Source organism: Argiope bruennichi, chromosome 2 (genome assembly GCF_947563725.1).
Source record: "Argiope bruennichi chromosome 2, qqArgBrue1.1, whole genome shotgun sequence".
NCBI lineage: Eukaryota > Metazoa > Arthropoda > Arachnida > Araneae > Araneidae > Argiope > Argiope bruennichi.
In genome coordinates, this window is record NC_079152.1 from 22881905 (window position 1) to 22902820 (window position 20916).

Sequence of the window (20916 nt, forward strand, 5' to 3'; positions counted from 1 at the left end):
GTCTCACTTGCTTAATACCTTGAGGTGGCGGTCATGTTCAGCATCTTTTGCTTTAAAATAAAATATACTATAATATTACTGTGCTCTGTTTTCCTGATTTGCATAAACCGTCTCGGTATGACCGTGTAAGCGCCATCTATCGGTCATTTTTAAATAATTTTTTAATGGAAATAATGAAATTCAAAGGATCTCTGAACATATTCCCGCAAACCGCAATTTTTTTCGAGCATTACTTTTTTTATTATGATTTTTTGAAGTTTGCAAGAATTTATGCAGCACCCGGTATATTATATATATATATTCAAACGAATTTATAATAATGCAATTTATTATTTATAATTACTCTAATTATTTATAATTCTTTTCAAGGAAAAAATTGTCTAAAGACCGTCTTTAGCTACGTTTTGGCTAAGATTTGTTTGTAGCTACGTTTCAAAATGTGGCGGAAATGAAACACAGCATTATCGTGAAATGAATTTGTAAAGACTATAGCTATTGCCTAATAAGTCGATGTTTCTCAAAGTACGATACAATAATTTCCCATGCTTTTAGTATCTCTCTTATTTCATTGGAAATTTTTGCTCTGTTCCGTCTATTATTTCTTTCTCTAATGTGCAAATCTCCTCCGCAGCTTTTTGCTGTGACATAGAATGCAGTTCTATAAGTTCTACTGTAATTCTGGCTATGTACATCCACCATCTCATGATGTTTTTATTATCTCTTTCTAGATTGACAATGTTGGCTAAAGATAAAATCTCATCGATTAAATCTTCACAGGTACTCAAACCTCTCGGAATCGCTTTCGATAATGTTATTCGACTAAAATTTTCTCCTTATATATATATATATATATATATATATATATATATATAAGAATTTTCTTCAGATAAGCGCTGCCTATATACTGATACAGGCCACTCTAACATGTGACATCACGGTATCTTCTCGTCACTCTTTCTACGAAACATCGCTCATTAAATGAGTCACTGTTTTACATTTTGTTTTGTTTGTTTTGTGAGATGCCCATTAAGCGCGGATTGAGTGTATATTATTGCACAAAAGTCATTTTCACATTACTTATAAAGAAAACCTTTTCAAGCGATACTAAAAACTTCTCGCCAATATTTTACCTGATTTTATTAATTTTCTAAAGTTTGTTGTGTGAATTATTGCAACTGTACGCATACGTTTAGACAATATTACATTTAAAAAAAAATAAACACATTTACCAAAACAATAAATAAAAGTAAATTGAAAAATAATATGAAGACCGATGATTCTGGCCTAAAACATTATCATGCTTTATTATGTTGGATTGGAAGTTAGAATTTCTTAAAAAATTTTGTTTCGTTTTAAACTTTTGAGTCACTTTTACTTCTGAGACAAATATGCTTTGAAAACAAATTTATTGCATTTTAATGAATAATGATTCATCTAATTTGTAAAAGTATGAATCGATAAACTTTGTAATTAAATAAAACGTGAAAGAGTTTTAAAATATAAAGAATGATACCACTTTTTTCTAATGAAAATATTTAAGCAATAACCTTTTATAAACTGCTTTCTTTTTTCCCTTTTTTTACAAATATTAAAAAGAATTCGAATTTAATCTGTGATCAGCATTCAAATACCGCATTTCTTTCAAATTACAACAATAACACTTAACGAATGGGTGCAATCTATTTTAGTTTATATTCATTTTTGATATCTCCCGCCAATTAAAATCCGTTTTTATTCATCCAATCAAAAAAAAAAAAAAAAAAGGTGAACAAGTAATTACAATTAGTCGTATAAAAAAAGATGTCAATAAATCATAAAAGTAACTGAAATGAAATCTCTTTGATACTTTTTTTTTTGTCAAAGCATAGTTAACCTTCCGGCCAAAAGAAACTGAAACCAATAAAACAATTCTTTAACTCATAAGAATTCAAGCAATAAACAAAGCAACCTTTTGCTCTTTTGGAACACTCAGATTTAAAAGGAATCAGATGAGAGGGGGGAGGTCTTTTATTCCATCCCTCCTTCCTTTGTCCAATCAAAGTTGAAAGCGTTCCGTAGCAGCTGTTGTAAAAAGAGTGCGTTCACAGGTGGTGGTGATGGAACGTAATTCAAGCAGTTCCGGCGCTGTTTGCTAATGACCGTTCCTCTATGTTTCAGATTCGGGAATTAGCTTCGAAGTGTTTCAATGAAGCAGAAGTGTGTAATGGCGATGATCGCTTCAGTGAGTTTCGAAGCAATGAAGCGATTCAAAAAGCGACTCATCATTCCGATTGATTCTGCACATTTTTAATACAGAATGAAATTCGAAATATATTTTCAGTTACTTATGCTCATAAAATCGAAATGTGATTCTTGAAGTTATTAAAAAGAAATATGAAGGAAACAAAAAAAATTAAATGTCAGTTTAGGTATTTTCAGAATGAATTTTAAAAAAAACAAAGATGGAATTTTAATCTGGTTCTCTGGATTGAAGATGCTTTTTTTTTTCTCCAAGTTGAAAGTGATTTTTAAAATTTTCTCTCTTTTCTTAATTCAGAAATTGGGGCAATGAAATTGATTAAATTGATATTGGATAATTGATAGTCACGGATTCATAAAATTATGCATTTTAAAGGTATTTTAAATATTATTTGACAAATATCGTAAATACATTTCCCGTAACATTAATTTCCGTTTAAATTTTTTCAAAAAAAAATATCTATATGTAATTACTTATCCTTTTGAAATGAATCAAGTTGCATTTTTTAAATAAGTTCTCGTGATTTAAATTAAAAATTTAATGAGACAAATAATAATTAGTGGAGAATTAAGATATTTGTAGAGCTAGAATTTCATTTGTAATTCAGGCAGTTGATTGCAAAAATTTCTATCCGGGTTTTCGTACATTAGCTTTTTATATAAAGTTTGATATTTTACAAAAACAAGTTAACTTTCTAAACCTCACTTGTCAGGAGGAGAACAATTTATTATGTGGCAGAGATACTTCTAAAGATGCGGTGTCTTTTTTTTTCGGGGGTGGGTGGGTGGGTGTGTGGTAGGTGGTGGATACGAAAAAATTTGAAGCCCTCCCTCTTAGCTTGGTTTGATCTCTTGATTTTTCAGCAAGTTTCGCCTTATTTTATTAAAAACGCCACCTTCATCCTTGGTTCTATAATTTGGACACACAATACATTTGTTGTTTCAAATTTTAACTTCTATGTGATAGAATCTTGGATTTGCCAGAAGTCAGTTTTTTAAACTAATCAGCTCGATATATTTTGGAGTATTTTGTTTTTTTATTCATTCCGTTTGATTAATTCTGACGTGGTAGCTTTTGAATTTAAAAATTGCTCTGATTTTGATATTATAAAAAAAAAGTGATGGATCAACATTTCAATAATCGCTGTCACAAAAGTGAGACAGCGATTATTTTGAACGTTTATAATTTTCCAGCTTGAAGGCTATGATGAAGAATTTGATCTATTTCAATACATCTCAAAAGAATCAGCGCTTATCAATCAGCCGGAATGGTCTCGTCGAAATGTTCTTGTTTCGCCCTTAATACAAATCTCATTTTCCCCTCCCTACTTAAAAATTATGGATTGGATGCAAAACCGTGAACGCTAGATTTTTATTATCTGAATTCCATATATAAGCATTTTGTCTTTGTATTATAGAAAAGGAAACCGTGTATGCATTTTTTGCGTTTCTGGTGCACGTTAAGTCCGTCGGGCCAAATGTTCCCCTGTTAGTGTGGTGCGGAAGTTTGAAGAGGGGTGCCAGCTCATGTGTCGTCATCTGACTGCGGCTCAAAATTATGAATTTAAACTTTGATCAATAGCTATTGCTGTAACAACTAGATCACATACTAAATTTAACGCTTATTTAAATAATTGCGTTTTCCAACTATCGTTTCTACATGCATACAAATGCATAGACCGAGAGATAGTCAATTCCTAGAGGGATGTATTTCAAATTTTGATAAATATCCACACTTTATATGATAAAACTGTATGCCAAAGTTTATTCATCTAGCTTTTTATGTTTTGTAGTCAACGTGTTATTTTGTACTCATGCAGACAGAGAAGCATTGTCTTAATGAATTTCGTTTAAAATTTGAAAGAAAGTTGCAGATTTGGCTTGAAAGACACATACCAAATTTCATTCGTCCAGCTCCAAGCATTGATTAGCTGTCTTGCTCACAGACAGACATAATTTCAAAAGGGTATTTTTTGGACCCTGGGAGGTATGAAATGTGGGGATTTACCAAAATCTGGCGTTCGAATTTTTTGATCATTGTAATATTTTCTCTTTGAGTACTTCGTACACGAAAAAATAAGAATTATTGAAAATATTAAATGATTAAGAAATAAAAAGGACAAAAACTGTTTCATTTTTCCTGCTCAAAATGTGACTGTGCAATCACTATTCACAGAACTTTTATATTCTGAAAGAACAATTTCCAAAACGCCAAAAGCAGCGAAGAATGATCGATCATATTAATCCGCCAAGTAGACACTTTTCAGAAAGTTTAGAATTTTAAAAATTCTATAGATTAATGAACGATAAGCTATCATATACATAAGACTCAATTAACTTCTCCTGTCTCTGTACACTTTAAAGTATTTTATCCTAAATATTAAATTAAAAAAAATAGACAGTTTCGTCACAAGAAGATTTTTTAAAGACTGAGAAAGAAGTTTATGGATTTAATGGCGAAATTATTGATTTTCTGATGATGTATTCGATTATGATTGGCGCTAATATTTATAGGAGAAAAATAAAAATATATTTTCCTATAGAAATAATCGTTTTTTCTCCCTTTCTTCAGCAAAATGACCACATATTTTCATTATTCTTAAAAACAAAAAGTAATAATATTTGAAAATGAATTCACATTTTGAGAATTGCGTGATGTTTTGAAATTCAAAAATATCTACAAGAATTAGATTTATGCTGTATCTCTACTGCTAATAAAAATGAATATGTGTGTTTATCTGTTGAACTCTACAAGTCAAACCATTACGAATTATATCGAATTTGGCACAGATATATTGAACAGTGTACTATTTGACAATTTGTATTTGAATTTTGAATTATTAATACTCTTTTAGTGTTTATTAGATTAAATATATTTCACTTTTAAACTTCTGGTGCATTTATTTAATATTTTTAGAAATCAGATGTCAGAGTTTCTAAATTCTCAGTGCATTTTTAATGTTTCCAGATTGATTGTATGCACACATTCAAAACTTAATATGTTTTATAATGTTCTTATCATGAACTATTTATAGCTTTTATTCTTTTGTGTCATTTCATTTTATAACTGAAGCGTCTTCAGATGCACTTTCTTTTTTTTTAATAACTCCGAAAAGAGCAAAATTCGAACAAATATGAATTTTCCGGATATATTAAAATAGCGAAGTTAAGGAGAACGTCCGGAGGCGAGATATCTGAGGATCGAAAGAATGAACCTCCTAATCCTGTTTAGGATAATACAAACCCTAAAGACAATTTAAGCATGTGCGGAAACTATCTCTAGGTTGCCTTTATGCATGGGGGTTTCTTGTTACTTGTTAATGATAATTGTCCCATGTCAAAAAGCGATACAAATAAAAAAGTTTCAGATTTCATATTTGGAGCTGGCAGCACAAAAAGAAAAAGAAATGGTGATTCAATGTGATGATTTAGGAAATGAGAAGAATAAAGAGTTTTGGACCTACTGCCTACGACGAGGTCGAGAACTCTGGCGACTTTTCTGACACTTCCGTCAGATCCGAGCTCCCGGCATTCCCAGCGGCCCGCATCCGTCCGACGAACTTCGGAGATGGTGAGGGCGGCCGTTCCGTCAGGCGAAATGTTCCACTGCCGCCGCCGTGTGGCGCTGAGGTCGAGTACAATAGGTGAACCGTCCTGCATCCATTGCACGGATCCTCCCGGTGTGGAAAGTGGGCACGGGATACTGACAGATTCCCCCACCAAGATGGTTTTCTCCAGGGGAGAATCGTCTGCACTCTTGCATACAAAGAGACAGCCTGAAAAATAAAAATGGTAGAAGTTTAGGAGAAAAACAGTAACTTTTTAACGAGTACTCATTTATATTTTAAACAGTTAATGTTTATAAGTTGGGCACTGACTATAAATTGCGCTATCAAAGAACGATAATCAAAATGGCAGACCCTTGAACTTTAACAGAACGAATTTTAGCACAGAAAACTTATTCCGTAGCTCAGTCGTAAAGAAGAATTTTTCAAACAAATTTTAATTAAATTTTTACTTGAGAATTAATCGGAATGTTAAAGTTCTTCCTCGATTCATTCGAAACACATTGGAACACAAAAAATTTCTTTTAGTCAACTTTAGAATAAAATAAATCCTGTTGGCAACCTGACAGGCAAAAATAGTGTGGAGAAGGGGGTGCCAGCTCTGGTGTCGTCATCGTCATCTGAACGCGGTTCAAAAGTATGAGGTCCGTCCCAAAATAGCCCTAGTGTTACTTCACAACAGGACGTTAATAAACTAAACTAGACAGGCAAAAATAGAAACCCTCATCATCATTATTATTCATTCTAATCCTTAGTCAGAACCATTGAAATGTTGAAAATAGATGTGATGACAGGTAATGACTTCATTAATATCTCATAATTCAGCATTCATTGCAAAATAAATACTTAACATGATCTATGTCACCACATTTAAATAATTATAATCAAATATATTCAAACAAACTAAACCATGTAGCTTCTGAAATTTTTTGAAGGCGACCCTTTTTTAAAAAATATTGCCAGTAAATATTCTGCTGCTTTTTATTTCATTTTTTTTTCAAGTATTAAACTTTAATCCATGTGCTTTTAAACAATTTCAAACAATAGTCAAGGAAAGAAGGAAAGCGCAAATAACCGAAACTAAGGTTTAAAAATCAATTTACTCCTAACTTCAGCAGTGGGCCGCGGTGGCCTAGTGGTAAGGTCTCGGCTTCGGAACCGGAGGGTTTCAGGTTCGAGAGCCTACTCCACAGAAGAACCGTCGTGTAAGGGGGTCTGTTGCACGTTAAATCCGTCCTGGCCAAACGTCCTCCCGCTAGTCTGGTGTGGTGTGGAGAGGGGGGTGCCAGCTCAGGTGTCGTCCTCGTCATCTGACCTTGGTTCAAAATTACCAAGTCCGTCCCAAAATAGCCCTAGTGTTGCTTCAAACAGGACGTTAATATAACCAAATGAAACCTAACTTCAGCAATTGCAATTATCGAAAAACATTTAACGCAGAAGTTATTTGTTTTAAAAAACACGAATTCCGCTAATTTGATTCATTTAAGGAGAAATAAAAATGTCAACTACAATTTCCTTTGAGAAATATGGTCATTTACGAACCTATCCGAGATTTTTACTCTCCTTAGAATATATTTCAGAGATTTTAAAATCCAATTAAAATTTCTCTAGCTATTGTGTTATTAAGATGTCAGGATAAGATGGGGAAAGTGTTATAAAGTCAAAGGAGAGGACTTTGTTTTCTAATGACCATGATCGGCGAGGATTTTTAGAAATTCGTGTCATGAGAGCTATAAGCAATAGGTAGTTTTTCTAAAAAATTGACTTTCAGGGATGTTTATTTATTTCAGCACAATTTTTTAAAAAAATTAATGAATTAATAAAATATTTTAAAGGGACAGTGAACTTTGAAATAAGCAAAAATAGACAAAAAGGTATAATTCTATTTTTATCGTTTCATCACCAAAATATATGTTTATATTCAACTAAAATAGTGTTATAAAATGTATTGTTCAATAAAATAAATATTTGAAGGGTTAAGAGGAAAAAAAAAGTACATCTTAATGACTTTTCACAAAATGATATTGTAATTCGTTTTAAATATCTTTGAAATGTTCTTGGTGTCTTCATTTTTGAAAAATCTAAAGGAAATAGATAATAAAGATTTCGGTCAAACATTAAAAGAAAATAGAGTATGCATTTTATGTTTCGAGTTTTTAGAGCTAGTTGAAAGCCAATTTTAGTTCAGAACAACATAAAATTCCTATGAAAATTCAGTAGGTGTGCAAAAAAATATTTGTAAAAAATTAGCATTTAATTGGAATTACAAAATCATACGTAGTTTAGTTCCAAATAAATTCAAATTGGGTAGTAAGAAAAAATAATAGAAAAAATTAAAAATTAAATCGCCAGAAATATTTTGAAATTTAAAAAAAAATATATATATTTTTAGTATTTTTAGAAAATAATATATATTTTAAAAAAAATGTATTTTAAGAAATTTTGATGTATTTGTTTTTTAATACATATACATCAAAAATGTCATAGACATAACTGAATAATACCCAAAAGTGTCTAGACATAACTGAATAATACCCAAAAGTGTCTAGACATAACTGAATAATACCCAAAAGTGTCTAGACATAACTGAATAATACCCAAAAGTGTTTAATAGCATCGTCCACTGTTCCCTTAAATTATATTTTTTTAAAAAATATTTCCAATAGTTTCAGTTACTTCGTTAAAACACAAGTATGCTGTGATCATATTAAATATACTTTTGTTCACGATTTATTTGTTATAATTAAGAAAACCAATGGAATGATTGAATCTTAAATCATTATCATGGTACGGCGTTTCGGACGAGAGATTAAAATCCTTTTTAAATGTCTCTTCAAATCGGAGAAACAACCCCTAACCAGAATTGTACCCTTCAGGAAATTTCAAATAAATTTTGCATAAAATTGAGCCCAGACATTTGTATTACTTAATTTTTGATTATCCGGAATTTGCAATATGAATATATCACTATTTCCTCCACTTATTTTGTTAGAAATAGGAATATAGATTTATTAGAGTCTTTTTTATCTTTTAAACAGCCGAAAATCCATACGGTAGATATAGTGATTATGGCATGATTTTAAATTCTAGATAGACACACTAGGTGTCTTTTGAATGACTGGATTAGAAACCAAATTTGAAATTTTTCTAAAGACCATAGGGACAATATCGCTTTTGAACTGTGGTTTGATGACAGAGACAAAACTTCTGTCGGCACTGCCTGTTGTGACTTCTGCGCTACATCAATGGGAGGATTTTAAATTCTAGATAGACACACTAGGTGTCTTTTGAATGACTGGATTAGAAACCAAATTTGAAATTTTTCTAAAGACCATAGGGACAATATCGCTTTTGAACTGTAGTTTGATGACAGAGACAAAACTTCTGTCGGCACTGCCTGTTGTGACTTCTGCGCTACATCAATGGGAGGATTTTAAATTCTAGATAGACACACTAGGTGTCTTTTGAATGACTGGATTAGAAACCAAATTTGAAATTTTTCTAAAGACCATAGGGACAATATCGCTTTTGATCTGTGGTTTGATGACAGAGACAAAACTTCTGTCGGCACTGCCTGTTGTGACTTCTGCGCTACATCAATGGGAGGATTTTAAATTCTAGATAGACACACTAGGTGTCTTTTGAATGACTGGATTAGAAACCAAATTTGAAATTTTTCTAAAGACCATAGGGACAATATCGCTTTTGAACTGTGGTTTGATGACAGAGACAAAACTTCTGTCGGCACTGCCTGTTGTGACTTCTGCGCTACATCAATGGGAGGATTTTAAATTCTAGATAGACACACTAGGTGTCTTTTGAATGACTGGATTAGAAACCAAATTTGAAATTTTTCTAAAGACCATAGGGACAATATCGCTTTTGAACTGTGGTTTGATGACAGAGACAAAACTTCTGTCGGCACTGCCTGTTGTGACTTCTGCGCTACATCAATGGGAGGATTTTAAATTCTAGATAGACACACTAGGTGTCTTTTGAATGACTGGATTAGAAACCAAATTTGAAATTTTTCTAAAGACCATAGGGACAATATCGCTTTTGAACTGTGGTTTGATGACAGAGACAAAACTTCTGTCGGCACTGCCTGTTGTGACTTCTGCGCTACATCAATGGGAGGATTTTAAATTCTAGATAGACACACTAGGTGTCTTTTGAATGACTGGATTAGAAACCAAATTTGAAATTTTTCTAAAGACCATAGGGACAATATCGCTTTTGAACTGTGGTTTGATGACAGAGACAAAACTTCTGTCGGCACTGCCTGTTGTGACTTCTGCGCTACATCAATGGGAGGATTTTAAATTCTAGATAGACACACTAGGTGTCTTTTGAATGACTGGATTAGAAACCAAATTTGAAATTTTTCTAAAGACCATAGGGACAATATCGCTTTTGAACTGTGGTTTGATGACAGAGACAAAACTTCTGTCGGCACTGCCTGTTGTGACTTCTGCGCTACATCAATGGGAGGATTTTAAATTGTTACCAACAGTAAAAAGAATTGGTTAAAATTCGTAGAGGTTCGCTTATAATAGGTAAATGATGTAATACAGTCAACAGTCTCAATCGCAAATAACGACGTTTATTAACACAAATATAGTATTCTTCAATAACTAAAACCAGCTCTGTGTATTTTATCTGAGCATGGAATTTTAGTCAGTATGCTGATTCCATACAGTTTCCCATCTTTTTTCTAGTGAAAAAGGAATTCGGTTCCATTTCCGAGGTGAAAGAAATAGACAGCGAGCTGTTTTCCCGGGAGACCCATCAACATTTTTTGATTAAAAACGTCCTGACGTTGCCGCATCTCCGAGGTACAGGCTCTTTTTTTGTTGGAAATGACTGGAAAAGGAAAGAGGAGGAGAAATATACGAAAAATCGGTAGAGTTCCTGTGGTGAGTACCTGAGGATATCATCAGTTTAAAAAAAAATTTTTTTTTTCTCCAAATCAGTACCAAATTCTGGAATGTGGAGGTCGTGTTCCTGTACTAAAAACAAACAAGACGTGTCTTCTTTTCGCTGTTGAATGAGCCTTTTGATTTATGTATTTTGCAGAGAGTTTGATGCCGTTTCATTTCTCTGAAATTGTAACAACTCCTTCACACGTTTCAATAAAAAAAAAGGCAACCAATTAGGTGGAAACAGCAGCAACTACATGGAAAGTTTTTGCTGAGTTCGCTGTCATTGAAATGGGTATTTCAGCTTTCTACAGAAGAGGGTTATTATTTGCAGAAGTGAATTTTTTTTCTGTAATTTATTTCCATTTCAGCAAAAATTTGCATTCGATTTTATAGAATATGCAGTCTTTTTTTTTTGAATATAAGATCAGGCAAGAATTTATCACAAATATTCAAAATCACCGCTCAGATGTAAATGAATATTTGTTTTTCGTGACCGTCGAGCGAAAAGAGCGAATTTATTTTTACTGATCCCCTGAAAATTTTTCTAGGCACTGTAAATGTTCATATTTTTACTCAAAGTGCAAAAGGTTTTCTTATGATATAATATTTACTGCCCTTACAATGGGGATATACAGAAGATAATTTAAAATGAGTCTTGGTTGGATTGTGTTTCGATATTAGACAAATAGCCGACTACAAAAATAACCATAAGTTCAAAAAAAGTTCCCAGGAAAATTTATATTGTATCTATATTAGCCAAAAGTATGAATGGCCATAAGCGAGATAAACATGACAAATTCGAAGGCATTCACTAATATAATAAATGTGAAATATTGAATATTTTTTAAAAATAATTATTTTTAGTAACTAGTCTTCTAAATATAATTAGTAACAAGTCAAAAAATAACTTGTTATTTTATTTACATATTTTTTTTTTTTGTTTCAAATTTAGCTTTTGTTTACAAAAGTAAAACAATGTCATACAAATTATGTCTCTAAATACTAGGAATTACTGTAACACACTTTCAATCGCAAAGTATATTTATTTTAGACATTGGAATTAATAAACTTATTTTAGACTTGGAATTAATACCTCTTTCTTGTATTCAGAACCTGCATATTATGTAAATATATTATGAATATTAAATTATTTAATTTTTTGTGATACAGTTATGTTGCACGATTTCTTTTTGTTCAACCGTAATAATCTATTATGTATTTTAAGTAAATGAGCACTTAGGATTGCAGAAAGTAATTTTAAACTCAAAATAAAATAGCATGATTTTGCGTCAGCTCTAAATCTGCAAACAATCGTCAAAAAAGATTTGTAGTTGTAGGACCCTAGATTAATTTATTAAATTACTTGAAGATAAAATAATTTAACTATAATTTTTCATGATTTAATTCATAATTTAATTACGACGCTTTGGCGAAGAATAAAAGAAAAGCTCTTTATCAAAAAAGAAATGATAACATTTGATCAGTGCTGGGATTAGTTGTCCTTCCTAACCACAGATGGCAGCGCATTCAAGGTTGGCTTGAAAGTTGTGCAGAAAAGATTTCTTGTTTTGATTGGCAGTCAGAAAAGTAGACGTTCAAGTGAAGTGAGAGCGATGAGTAGCTTTCGAGGAAAAACAGAGCAAATTTATTTTAACAATCACGCGGAAACCCAGTTTCTTGTGAAATTAGTAGTTTATGAGGATAATAATTTTTATTGTCATTACGAAATATTCGTAACCGTGATATGGAATTGCTTATCGGAAATTGCATAAAAATAAGGAGTGTCTCAATGTGAATAAATGGATGAGTAATCAAAAAAACTGTTTAATGATTTTTCATGCTCAGAATCTTCTATTTTTTTCAAACAAAAGCTTAGGGTATGTGCTCACGAACAGTGCAGAAATACTTCGTTAGGGAAATGTCCCCTAGATTCGACAACTAGTAATAAAATTCTTTTTGGGGTATTAGAAGGATGCATTGAATGAAATTATGGCAAATGTAGAGATAAAATATTCAACATTGCTTATTCAGAAGAAAGAGTTTCATTGGTATATCACATAAACCATCCGAATATATAAAATAACTTTAAAAAGTCGCGTTAATATCCTTATGAGCCAAATATTTAGATGAGACATAAAAATTGTTAACAAGACTTGCATCATGTGAAAACAAATTGAAATATATATCAGAATAGTTTTTCCATTTAAAAAATCAATCTCTATTATGTAAAATTTTCAAGGTCGACGTTATTTTATGAAATCACACCTGAGAATTCTTTTTCTTAAGCAGGAGATGATATATCAGAAGTCTATCAGTAAAAATGTATTTTCTAATTTTTATCGCTACTAACAAAAAAAGAAAACGTTTCTAGGTATGTGTCAGATTAGTTATATTAATATCCCGTTTAAAAGCGACATTAGGGGCTATTTTAGGACAAACCTCATAATTTTGAGCTGCGGTCAGATGAAGACACATGAGCTGGCACCCCCTCTCTAAACTTCCGCACCACACCAACGGGAGGACGTTTGGCCCCGACGGATTTAACGTGCACCAGAATTTCTTATACGACGGTTCTTCGGTGGAATCGGGCCTTGAACGTGAACCCTCCGGTTCCGAAGCCGTGACGTTTCCACCATGCCACCGCGGCCCCGGTACGTGTCAGAGTACTACAGGATAAGACCATTTGACTTGGAGCATCCAGATTTGTCACAAATATACTTTGAAGAGTAGAAATGTGCATTTCGGAGAGGGTTTTTTTAAAAATTTTGATTCGAAATTTAGTTAATTAAAAATTAAGTAATATTTTGGCTACTTTTTTTTTCGAGTCAAGTCATGAAAATATTATTGCATGAGACTGATTTCTCTAGCATTCGGAAATTAAAAGAAAACAATCTTTTTAATGTCATTAATTTAGTTATGCAAATTTCTAAAGAATTTCGGTAATTTTTAATAATAGATTTCATTGCTATACTATGATTGAGACCATTTTCCTCGCTTCACCAAATATTTAATTTCGAGCATTTCTTCCATTGTTGAAAACCAGAAGAAAGATTCTGTTAGTTTAATATCTGAATAGTTTAAATATAAAGAGAAGTTACAGTATCGCAAAGTTTAGATAATAGATGAACCAGACATTTCTGTTTTTTATAGCACTAAGTTGTCATGGGAATCGATTCCATTAGGATAGCTCATGTAAGGGAACCAGGAGTGAGTTGTAACAGGGTTAAGTTGTAACATGCACGCTATACAATGGTCTAAAAATTTTTAATCATACTTTTCGGTAAACATGGTCTTTATGATGAGGCATTATATTAGCACAATCATAGCCCAGCCGAAATGGGCATTGAGACATTTTGAACACGAGCTCGCTTTAAATAATAAATGGAAAAGTATTTCGGGAATTTTGATTTAAGAAAAATTAGGTGCTCATTATTTAAATTTTTTTTACGTTTTCTGTGTATTAACATTTATCTTGTATTTTAAAATTTTTTTCTATTTAGTAAGTTTTAGGAAAACTTCTTTAATATTTTTTAATGATTGCAATGTTTTTTTTAGTAAATTAACAAAAAAAATGTCCGGAGCTATAAGTTCGGGGCAAGTTGTAATATATTAAAATTTTCTGCTATAAATATTAACCTGTACTCTAAAAAAATCTTATCTCCTCTTAACGATTCACTTCTACTGGAATCTAATAAATAAATAAATAACTATGCATAATAACTAACTCATCCATTTGTTAAAGGAGCAATGAAAAAAAGAATATGAGGATATAATTCATAAAAAATAAAAAGAAAAAAGGATGCCAGAAAGTGAAAAATTTATGAAAAAAAAATCAAAAGAGAAACCGGAGAAATAAACGGTAAGGAAAAGGATTTTGAATTAACTTTCAGATTCTGAATATATAATGTGGGGAAAGGCAACGACCAGCATTAAAATGAAAATATATTTTTTATAATTAAAGGACAAAACATTTCTATACTAAGATAAAATTTATTGTTACGAAATTTCCCGGGGTTCGTTTGGATAGTGGAAGTTATATGGTGTGGAGAACGCTCAATCAGCAGGTGGCAGTAGAAAATAAAACAACGACGTTTATTTACACGAAGAAACACAGGAAAGCACAAGGACGACAACTATATACAGCACAGAAGACGATTATCTTCAGCCGAGACATACAGCATACAACAGCAGCATACAACAAGACTCTCTACTGCAGACAGTAGCGCACAGCTTAGTTCAGCACTATTTTGACTCCGTCGCTGCTCCGCTTATCCCTGAAAGACCAGTTCTTCACCGTCGCTTCCGACTACCCTCCCTAGCAGCTGCGGCCGCCTCCTTTTATAGGTCTCAGGAGGCGGGGCTAGAAGCCTCTCAACCAATCAGGAACGTTCGAGGCGTATCTCGGTTCCTACTGGACCAATCGGGAAAATTCTCAATCCTTCGGATATAATCTATTTTGGCGCCAAATTCATCGCCAAGTCACCAAATGGTCGCCAAGTTTGTCGCCAAGCTCTGGGACCTCTTATGGAACCAACTAAGATATATCAGCGTGAGCTGTACGTCTTACATACTTACTACCCAACTCTCGTCTGCCAATAACGGCGGGAAAGCAACATGTGATGCATGACGCAACATGGCGCCATACAGGAGATGAGATCTGTTAACAGTTCCCGCATATATACATTATTTTGGTTCTAGATCGTTGAGATGCGTACAGAAACTATGACGATATATTATATTATATTACATCAAATTAGCATCTCCTTGTGAAACAACATTAGGATTATTCTGGGACAGACCTCGAAATTTTGAGTAGCGATCAGATAATGAAGATGTCATCCGGGTTCGAACGTCTCCTCCTCCTTCCACGTCACACCAGGTGGAAGACATTATAACCTCCGACAGATTTAGCGTACACTAAACTCACTTACACGGCGGTTCTTCAGCGAAATCGAGTTTCGAACTAGAAATAACCCGACCTCTGAGACCAAGACAGAATAACGCATTCTCCAATTCTTAGGAAGGAGAATGACTTTTAATGCTGGATTTTCAAAATATAAATACACAATGTATTACAGACAAAAACAGTACTTTATTTTTATTAAGTAAAATATTTACTTATATTAACTGCATTTCTAACTTTTATGTTGATTATTTAAATAATTTTATCGCTATTTTGCTGAATTCCACTTAATATCATTTATTGCCATTAAGCCTACTAATGTTAATTACGAAATGTCTTTTGTACTTTAATTAATAAAAAAATTGTAAGGAGTTAAAGAATGGTTTAAAATATTGCAATTTTCATTTTTACTGCTTGAGCGATATCCAAGGCTTTTTGTAACAGACAGCAAGTTTTGAAAAAAAAATTCTGGTGCTGAAATCAACAAAATTGTTGAATGTTTTTATGTATATTATGAATGAATAATAAAGCTATAAAAAGTAATTACAATCAAGAAAACGAAAATACATAAAAAAATGCAACCATTTTCCAAAAAAATTGTTACAATTAGTCCCAGTTCCCTCTTATAGCATAAACAGACCAGGGGGGGGGGGCGACTATTAAAACAACACGGCTTTAAAACCTACAAAAATTTGATGTTGCAATTTTATTTAGACTTATATGATTTATCCGAAATCAAATATATCTAATATTCCCGGCGAACCAAGTAGTCATCAAAAGCCACTAGATTCTAATATTTATAAGAAATGACAGTATTAGTTCTATTTTCTTTTTTATAGATGTTTGTAAGAATTTCCAAGATTGTCACAAAGGAAAAATAACTAATCTGAACCTCTGAAGGATAAAACTGAAACACCCCTTTTGCAAGTGTCAATAAAATAAAACCGCTCAACCCCTTGAGGGATCGGTCCATTCCCACCCATGATTGCCTCTTCAGATATCATTTCGGAAGTGCAGAACCAGGAACAAAAGTAAATAAGAAGCAGCGCTTAGTAAAGACATAAATCAAAAAGGTACATCCGACGTCACAAAGCGCCGAAAGGAGGCACGGCTTGCTTGTTTTTAGGATAGTAACACGACTCTACCTCTTCCTCCCTCTTTCCTCGTGTCAATACTGGATTTGGAAGGGAAAAAATGTCTAGACATCCATCACATGCTCCCGCTTCTGGATTTCTTTTTTTTTCCTCCTCCCTTCTCACTCCTTTTCGTCTCATTTCTAATAAAAAGTGTTCCATACCTTTGGGGATAGTGCAACGTCTGATCTTCTTTTAATCAAAACGTGTTGATGCATCTGCCGGGACAGCATTCTCGCGCAGAGGAAATTGAACGTTGAGTTTCTTTGTTGTTGGCAAAAAAGATGCAAGCTATACCAGCAAGTTAGCTCAAAGGTTGATGTAGTCAATGTGTACTCATTTGTTAGTAATAAAGTGCGAAGACTTGTTTTTCCCAACCCACATTTTTAAAGTTGCGTGGCTTTTGTGGAAGAAAAGTCATCTAATAAAGATCTTCAATTCTGAAGTTATTTTTCTTGAATTCATTGAATCACATTGTAAGGCTCAAAACAATTTGGTGCTAAGGTGAAGAATTGTAATCGTCAAAGAATTCAATTTCAAGATTTAGACGAATCTCCACATTGCAATCCCCCCCCTCTTTGACCCTGTGATCGATGAATAAGTGAATTGTATCTATTTGTGAGCTAGATGGATGAAATTCGGTATGTGTATTTAAAATTTAATTAGCAGAGTTTTGTCACATTATGGACGAAATCCATTTAATAAAATTATTCTATCTGTCAGATTTCAAATGAATGCAATAATTAAAAAGTGCAAAGAGCTACTAGATCAATAAAATTTGGAACACCGCGTTAGCCTATAAAGTATAGATTAGATTTGTAACAAATTTTGAGTTTGATTTGCCGAGAGATTGCTCGGATATGAGTCTGTACTTCGCATTCACTTAAACGTTATACATTACACTCCCGATTATCAGCGGAATTGAGTGGCGCGGCAGCTGCGGATAACAAAAATCGCGGATAATCCGAAAAAAGCTAAAAACGGGTGTAGCAAAAGAGAAAACAGTCATTCCAATTTTGAAAAATCGTTTTATGTACAATAAAACGTAAAATCAACAGCAGGAAATGTTTAACTAACGCTTAATATTTTAGTATATCACTCAAAACTAACCTAAAATGCATTTTGTTAATGAAAACAGAAAAGTGCTATCTACTTACAAGAGGCGTCAAGGATACACAGAGAAATTAATACATATGTACTGTTTTAATACTGTAATGTATTATGTAATTACAAAGGATAACTGTAAAACTACACCTTTTTGAAGAAATCAGTCAAAAAAAAAAAAAAAAAAAAGACTTTATGTGGCAGGCGCGGATAACCCGCCCGCGGATAATCGGGAGTCTACTATAATTCTAAATCACAACAATAAACTAAACTTTTTATGTAATTTTGTTTATCAAAATTTTACTTTTGTGATAAATTCTAGTTTCAGTCGGGTAAAACAAAAGGCGACAAAAAAGGCACATTCTGTATAAAGAGCCATATATGAAAGACGAGAAAATAAAAATCGGAGGGGGTCACACTTTTGTCCAAGGTCCATAATTTTTAAGTGGCGATGGGAGATAATATGTTTGCTGCGGAACGTGCGAGAAAGTTTCGGGGAGAAGATTCCTTCTAATTCTGCATTTGATTTTAAAAAAGTAACGCAAGCAGAGAGAGAGAGAACAAATTGCTAATAAAATTATTAAATGTGGTTTCCCAGGAGAATCTTTTTGCATCCCAAAAGAAACGAAGAATTAGTATCAGATAAGAAACCTGAAAAAGGAAGAATAAATTTCCGTTTTCATTACTCTTAGATACTGTTATTATCTTTGTCGAGTTATTTATATTAATCAATAAATTAAAAAAAACAGCAGATTTTACGAGGTTTAAAAGATATTACACATTACACAATATACATTATGGTCTTTTCAAAAGAAAAAAGAACTAAAGAGGCTTTTTTTTTCTTTCTTTTTCTATGGTCTGCTCATGAATATTTCTTTAAAATTTTTACGATTATCTAATATTATTAAAACTAATTAAGCAATCTCACTCACGTAATAATTACTAATTACATTTCATTCGAATCTTTTATTTTCTTACGTGCCGGCGTCCTGGCATAGGGTTAGCACGTCTTCTCCGTGATCTGGGCGTCCTGGGGTCGAGTCCCGGTTCGGGCACGGTTGTTCTTCATCTGTTCTATCTGTGAGATGTGTGAATGTGCCCTCCTGTAAAAAGGGGTTATGCAAGCGAATGTGATGCGTGCGTAACTAACACGTACTTTTTGTCCTAATTGGCGCTTCTAAAACAATAGACGCTTCCTTGGCTTAAAATCGCTGACCTAGTCAACGAGCTTGTCCATGGCAAGTGCCATTATAAAACAACAACAACAAAAGATTTTCTTACGTAACAATAAACTTCTTGAAGTTCAATCTCGAATCTTCTGAAACACACATTGGGCAATAAAAGTTTTTTCAACAATCAATAGAGGATATTAGCCTGAACAATTAGACTACTGCATTTACACGGGAAAAAACCCCATAAATTGAGCACTTAACTACTGAACGCAGAAAAGTTCATTTAAGATCTATCCCGTTACTCAAAATGTAATGAAAACAAGATACATATAAACAAAAAACATTTTTTTTTCATAATATAATTTCTTTCGCGTAAAATTTAAATTTAGTACTTTCGATTTCTATGCCATACGAACCTCTTCTCATTCACTGAGTGCCTCTCCGAACTGGTAATCTTTTGCGCAGCAGAATAAAAAAACTGAAATGAAGAAGCGGTGACTAGCAGTCAGAAAGAAACAGAAATCCAAAAACGTTATCCTACAGAAAGCAGCAAAGAGGGCAGATACATCGTATTTATTTTTGAGAAGGCAATACGACTTTTTCCTTTTATCCTTCGTTCGTGTGGATACTGGACTTGATCCTGATTTGTAGCTGCGAAACTTCTTGGCATCTATCATAACATCCGGCCTCCGTTTGACATTTAGTTTTTTTCTCCTTCTCTTAATGGGTCTCTTTGAATGAAAGGAAAAAAAAACCCTCCGATCTTTAGCCCGAGGCATAATAGATTTAGTTTAATTTAGTTATATTAACGTCCAATTTCAAAACAACATTAGGACTATTTAGGGACTGATCACGTTATTTTGAACCACGGCAGACGACGAGAATGACACCTGAGCTGGCATCCCCTCTGAAAAATTCTACACCACACCAGTGGGAGGACATTTGGTCTGACGGATTTCGAGAACCGCTTACATGATGGTTCTTCGGTGGAATCGGTTTTCGAACCTGAAACCCTCCGGTTACGAAGCCGAAACCGTACCACCAGGACACAGTGGCCCCGAGGCATCGTGGAATCATGATATTATGTTAAAACGGAATGTCTGTTTTACGTTTGCATTAATAAAATGGCATTAAGCTGTCGTTTTTACTCAAGTTGTCTTTAATTATAAAAAAATAAAACAGAATGGGACATACTTTCATTAAATTGGAAACAAAATTTTTTTAGGTAAATATTGAAAATTAAATATTCTTGAAATGTAAATTTATTACTTTTTGATAAAATTTTATGCTGTGAAAGCTTTACACAAGTGAACAACCTACTGAGCGTTTCAATAATAAATGAAGGGTAAAATTCTATTGCATCAACCACTTTCATTTGATTAAAATAATATTGAAATTAAAGAGTATAATTACGCATAAATAAGAATTCACATCCCCAAAAGGTTAATTTTTTAGATTTCAAAGTGATGTAAAAATAAGCCGAAAATGACATTGTACATATTCTGTTGCATTTCTTGAAATATTTAACTGATAGGATAAACTTAGGGAACAAATTTGATTCTTTTCAGCAATCAATACCGTTTTTCACAATTTGTCTCAAAATACTATTTTTAAAAAGCATGTATGTATTTTTTTTTGCCAAGCTATTTGCAAATTAGTTTTTTCGACATGTATTAATTATGGGTTCTAAAAATTAGGAAACAATAACATTTTTTAGAAAGATACGGACTAGTGTCTTAAAAAAAGTTAAGTACTATTGCTTTTAAATTAAAAAAAATATTTCAAGAATTGATAATAATTGCACGGTAATAAATTCATATCACTGGAAAGCTAATGTTGGAATTTTAAAATGGCGTAAAATTGGTTTCTATGTAATAA

At 32.8% G+C, this 20916-nt stretch overlaps 1 protein-coding gene across 2 annotated transcripts in view; it reads right to left on the reverse strand.

Moving 5' to 3' along the window:
* The window catches only part of LOC129959525 (sialic acid-binding Ig-like lectin 14), a 426367-nt gene that overhangs the window by 80853 nt on the left and 324598 nt on the right, over positions 1-20916 (reverse strand). For both annotated transcript variants that reach the window (XM_056072407.1, XM_056072398.1), the window contains exon 2: positions 5703-6014. In XM_056072407.1, the coding sequence (XP_055928382.1) occupies positions 5703-6014 (312 nt within the window). The remainder of the gene's footprint in view (positions 1-5702; positions 6015-20916) is intronic.